This window comes from Hibiscus syriacus, unplaced genomic scaffold (genome assembly GCF_006381635.1).
Source record: "Hibiscus syriacus cultivar Baekdansim isolate YM2019G1 unplaced genomic scaffold, ASM638163v2 tig00110831_pilon, whole genome shotgun sequence".
Taxonomy (NCBI): domain Eukaryota; kingdom Viridiplantae; phylum Streptophyta; class Magnoliopsida; order Malvales; family Malvaceae; genus Hibiscus; species Hibiscus syriacus.
In genome coordinates, this window is record NW_024062882.1 from 4,844,390 (window position 1) to 4,850,359 (window position 5,970).

The 5,970-nt window shown below is 29.2% G+C and overlaps 1 protein-coding gene across 1 annotated transcript; it reads right to left on the reverse strand.

Annotated features, from left to right (window-relative positions):
- Positions 1 to 2,415: 2,415 nt before the first annotated feature.
- Positions 2,416 to 2,859, reverse strand: LOC120142868 (B-box domain protein 30-like). The gene is made up of 2 exons (XM_039157347.1): positions 2,569 to 2,859; positions 2,416 to 2,463 (listed from the first exon to the last, which is right to left on the reverse strand). Exons 1-2 carry the CDS (start codon positions 2,857 to 2,859, stop codon positions 2,416 to 2,418), a joined length of 339 nt encoding a protein of 112 aa, XP_039013278.1.
- Positions 2,860 to 5,970: the final 3,111 nt, after the last annotated feature.

Genomic DNA, 5,970 nt, shown 5'->3' on the forward strand with positions numbered 1-5,970 from the left:
AACAGTGCTCTACATTAACCCTAAAGATATAACTAGGCAGGAATGAACTTAGGCATGGGCAGATTATCGTCCCTAAAAAATTAAAATTACTATATATTTTAGATTTTATATATGTATTTTTTTATTAAAAATTTGTTTTTGCTCTTAAAATTTTGTAAGTTCAAGTTTACCTCCTGAAATTTTATAAGTTCAAGTTCGCCCCTTCAACATAAAATAATACATTTGTCTATGTGATTAGGGGAAATCTTGGGATGGGGTCTCAAATGCTCAATTAATTGTCCCAAAAAGGGTTAAATATTGCAATTATTTTGAGAAGAAAACATGATTAAGCTATTTAGAGATGCCTAGGGTCCTCAAGGCCAAAGGGAATGCGTGAGCCATAAGTTCCCTTGTTGAGAATCTATGAATGTGTTCAGAATATCAAAATATCAAAATTTATTCTTGTTAGTTTATGTAGTAAAAATTGAACAAATGATTAAATTAGTCAAATTATTAATTTATATAATATGATTGATTGAATCAATGAATTAACAATAATTAAATACAAAATTTTAAGGCAAATTTCCCAAAAAAATAACCCTATCAATCTTTATTTCCCTGTCAGACATCCATGCAACTTTATTTTCTGATTTAACACCCTTTGCAAAAAGACGCGACCAATGCACCGCGCCTTACGCTATGTGGAGTCACGTGTAAAAATCGGGTGCTAATTTTGTAAATATTTCTAAACTTGTGCCTAATATATAATTAATTTATGTTAGGGTGATTTCTGTGTAAAATCGTCAACTTTATTTATTTATTTTTTGTGTGTGAAAAAAACTTTCTACATTAAAATCTTTAATTATTCTTTTGTAAATTATTTTATAAATCGATAAATTTTGATTTTTACATAAAATTACACAATACGTATAATCTAATATATGAAAACTTTGAGGGTAAATAATTTAAAACATGAATAATTTTATAAAAGTTTTATAACTAGTATTTCTTTTACAAAATGATGATGATAAGAAATATTTTATAATTTAAAAAATTATAAATTTCATATATTTTTGAAAAATTTATTGACTTTTAAAATTAATGGTTTAAAAATATAAAAAATATTAAAATAATTGATTCTTTTGCTTTACATTCTTTTTTTATTAAATTTTATTCACTTTTAATTCTTTTTTATTGTATTTTATTTATTTTTAAATATATGAGTTATAATTCAAATTAATCATTTATTCTGATATTATTCAAATTAATTAAGAAAATTTATGGTAAAATATTTCTAAAAGAAAAATATAAATACATACATGAAAATCTAAAGATTTTTTTTTCTTTTGTGTTACTCTCTAAACTTGTAACAAAATTCAATAAAAAATGTAAAACTAAAAAATATCACATATATATTTAAAATATTCTTTCTAATATTAATTTTAAAAAATATAAAATAATTCATATTTTAAATTACTAGTTATAATTTTTTTATAAAATTATTCATATTTTAAATTACTTACACTCAAAGTTTTCCTACACTAGATTATACGTATAGTATAATTTCATGTAAAAATAAAAATTTGTCAAGTTATAAAATAATTTGCAAAAGAATATTTAAAGATTTTAATGCAGAAAGTTTTTTTGCACACACAAAAAATAAATTAAAAAAGTTGACGTTTTTACAAAAAAATTACCCTAACAGAAATTAATTACTTATTTTGTACTATTTTAAAAATATATACAAAATGACCATTTTGTAATTTTTAATAGTCAAGGGACTCCACAAAAGAACTCTCTATAATCAGATGACTATTTTGTAACCTTTAATAATCAGAGACTTAATAAAATAATATCCTATAATCGGGACCGTATACTTACCCCAAATAAATTACTGTAGCATGTTTAGATTGATTTAGAATCTTTTCAAGAGAGTATGCTATTTTCTATTAACATTTTAAAATGTGGATAGCTTAACATATTTTTATTAAAATTTTTAAATCAATTCACTTAGACTGGGAAATTACATAACATCTTTGGATATCTCAATGATGGACAAAAAATTCACTTTAAGGACGCCATCAATCTTACCAAATCTGCTCTTAGCATTTGTATCAGCAACAGATTTGAGCAAATAGCAGAATTTTATAACCCAAATCCCCAGAAAAAGAAGAAGAAGAAAGAAGGAAAAACACTAAATTCATAATTGTTTTCTTGATGATCAGTTGATCAAATGCTTTAAATTCCCAAGAAAGAAAGAAAGAAGAACAGAAGAAGGCTAATCACGAGATTATGCTTAACAAAGAACAGATATGCATTCATGATGGAACTCAATCTGGTTTACACATGGATTACATTAATTTCTATTTGTTCTTGTTTCTCAATGTTGCCTATTCCTTATATATATATATATATATTGCTTATATATGTAACCATTCACGATTCTTGGACAGATACTATTTCAGACAAACTAAACAAGATCCCCTATTGAACCAAAACCAAAGACAGTAAAAAAAAAATAAAAGGTGTTTTTGTCGAATGCTTTGTTTCCATGTCGGAGTCACAGTGTCTTCTCTCCGACAAGCTCACCGTCGTCTGTAACATCACCTCGCGTGAAGCTCCGATGAGGTATCGGTGCGTTAGACTCCGACATGTATTGCATAGGAGACACCGTATGTGCCTGAGAGCCAAGAAATTAGCTTGGTGAACCCACTTGTCGCATTTCCGGCACAGGTAAGCGTCGTCGGCTTGACAATATAAGATTGCCCTCGAGTCGCAGAGTTCGCAGTTCACCGAGCTCGAAACACTGTTTGCGTCCGGCGAGACTCTGTCTTTCAGGCAAGAACCGGACGTGTTCCCCTGGTGTAAGCCTTTGCACATTTTTGGACGATGGCCTAGAAGTACGGGAGAAAATGGAGACATATAATAAGGCTCTATTGGAATTGGAAAAAATTATATGTATTATGACCCAAGGTTTTCTTTATATACATGGGAGCATATTCTTGTTTTGATCATAAAATTTAAAAAAAAATAAAATTGATCAGTGAACTTTAAAATTATTCCTTCTAGGTCACTATGTTATAAAATAATATTTAATTAACGACATTATAATCAGACATCTACTTCAAAAATTATGAAAAGTCCCTGGAACTTTCTTTAATTTTTTTTTTAAGAAAACACTATTTTCAGATTTTTATTTTATTTTTTGACTATGGAACATCTTTTTTTTTAAATCCTAATAATGGGAAGGTGGAGAAGGAGATGATGAGTTATATATCTCGATTCTATATTGATCGAACAATGAAGATGTAGGTCAGAGTAATTGTTCTCTAGATTTTGGGCTGAGTTTTGTTTGTTTTAAAGAGATTTTAAGAAAATCTAAACAATAGAGTGGTAGGGAGCGATAGGCAATTTCTTCGATAGATCAAAGAAAATATTGGAGAATGGTGGTTCAGACACTAACATGACACAAAGATGAAATTTTAAGAATTTAATTTTTATGTGAAAGAAAAAAGAAAACAAAAATATGATGTGGCCGGTAGGTGGTTTCACATTAATATATAACCGATCATGTCACATTGATATTTCTGATTAAACGCTCAAGTGATGAAAATGAAACAATTACAAAGTTAAATGATTAAATTGAAAATCTTTAAAGTTTAATGATCAAAGCAGAAATACGATCAAAGTTGAATAACGAAATTTACAACTTATCTTTTTAACAATGCTAAAATCTACCCCTCAAAAATATCAAGGGGAATCTTTAATATGGGTCTAGAATACTTGTACAAAAAAGGTGGTTAAAAAGCTAAACATGATTAATCTAAAAACCCAAGCTTTGTGAGATGTTTAGAGACTTGGAGTGTAATGTTATGAGCCATTCATGATTCGTTTTTTTCTTTTGCTTGTCGTGTTGGGGTTAGCAAGTCCATTTCAGTTTACCAAAGAAACAAGTGTGCCATGAACTGAAAAAAGGTCCCTCTGTAGGGGTGGTTGCCCACCAAGAGGGTGCATTGTAAGAGGACACAACACTCGGAGAGAGTTGATTTGACTATTTAAAGTGTTTGTTTTTTCCTTTGTCTTGTCCACATGTTGGGTGATTCATTGACTTCCACTTGTATGGTTCATACTCGAACGCTTCTCCTCGTTTTGTGCCGTCCATGTGTTTGGTTTTGTGGACTTTCAGAGTCTTGAATATTAACAGAAAATTCAAATTCAATGGACAAAAACCATTCCTTTTTTTCTCTTCAAAGTCGGAGAGAAGAGTACACGGGTTTTTGATTATTTTTGGGGTTTACTAGTCAATTGTGATTCTTCTTTTATTCCAAGTTCCAACTCATTATCGCTTGTGGACTTGAAAAGGTGACCAATCATCTAAAGGGTTGGTCTTCACGGTTGTTCGAAAATGAAATACTTGACGATGAACGGAAGAGATGTTTATGTTCGGATCGTATTTGAATCAGATGATAATGGATAATAATATAGTTGACCTTTGAATGAAGGAATAATTTTTCATACATATATTGGGTGATTTAAGGAGTTTAAAAGAAGCATATTGGGTAATGAGAGAAGACTTCAATGTAGTGAGGATTTGATGTGGGTGTAGTGAAAGTTTTAAAAATATTTTTGAGGGCGAACATATATATTAATAATATAAATTGAATCAATATAAGTAAAATTTTTAAGGTAAGTATAATTAATAAAATAAATAACTAATCGAAAAAAAATTATATTTTAGTGTGACTAGACATAAGATAATTACGTTGTTGATGGGGTTATAAATAAACTAATCTTGAAAAAATAAAGATGTGTTCGTTCATTTATTTTAGAAAGTGTTCATGTCTGATTATGTTCGTTTAAATTTTTATTATCAAGGTTAAATCAAGGTAACCAACAGGGCAAATCAAGGTTAATTTGAATCTAATCACAAATCAAAGCTCTTAAAATACTATCAACCTAAGCTCCAGCTCATAGATAGAATAGTCATGGAACTAAAATTAAATATTATTTCACATAAAGTTCCAAAAAAAATAAGAGATGAAAGTAAAATAAAAGCAGTACAAACAATAATGAAAACTTTAAATCACAACAACTAAAGAACAAAATTGAAGAAATACCCAAAAAATACCATAATATATTTAATTTTTTGTCTGGGGGTTATGAATTACGCTATAAGCAGATGACGAAAGACGGCTTCTTGCTATCGTTATGATCGGAATGAGATGAGGAACACAAAGACATCGATGGTGTAGAGCATAGTGTCGTAAAGTAAGGTTTAGGGTTGACAAAGTTTATGAAAAGGGGGAGGGGAAGAAGCTTTTACGAGCGGCTGAAATAAAAGAGGAAATGAGGGAAAGGGAAGGGGTTTTTATGCTGAAATAGGGCGAAATGGTAAAATTACGCCATTGGTGTTTAAATTTCTTAGGATTCATATTTTAAATTTCAAATTTTATAATGTATTTAATTTAATATATACCTTCACCAATATTTAAAATATAAAAAATAAACGAGCTCATAAACGAGTTTGTTCACAAACGGATCAAACACACCTTTGTTTGTGTTCGTTCGTTTATTAAATGAATATAAAAACCATGTTCATATTCATTTATTTAGCTTAATAAACGAACATAAACGAGCGTTATACGAAAGGTTCACGAACTGTTCACCAAACGTTTTGTTCATTTACACCTAGTCATTGAGTGAAAGGAATGATTCTGGTAGGATTTCAATGAGTTTATACACAACTGTAGACTTATGAATATTCTAATGATAGACAGAAAATTCAATTGATTTGATAAAAAAATCATAAGAGTAGAATTGATAAGTTTTTGTTGAACGAACAATGGTTAATCCTTTATAAGAATATACTCCAAAAAGTATTGAAGAGAATGATATGTGCAATGCCCTAAAATACGGGTTAGGAGTTTCGGGTTTATTCATTGGGCTTATGAGTGATTTTACCTTAGTGTATCAACCTTGGACCCAAGTGGA

Excerpts from the sequence above, each read along its gene's own strand:
- LOC120142868 (XM_039157347.1), bottom strand. The coding sequence starts at position 2,859 with ATGTGCAAAGGCTTACACCAGGGGAACACGTCCGGTTCTTGCCTGAAA. Across the intron at positions 2,464-2,568 it reads AGGTGATGTTACAGACGACG|GGGATCTTGTTTAGTTTGTC; the intron begins GTGAGCTTGTCG and ends TTGGTTCAATAG.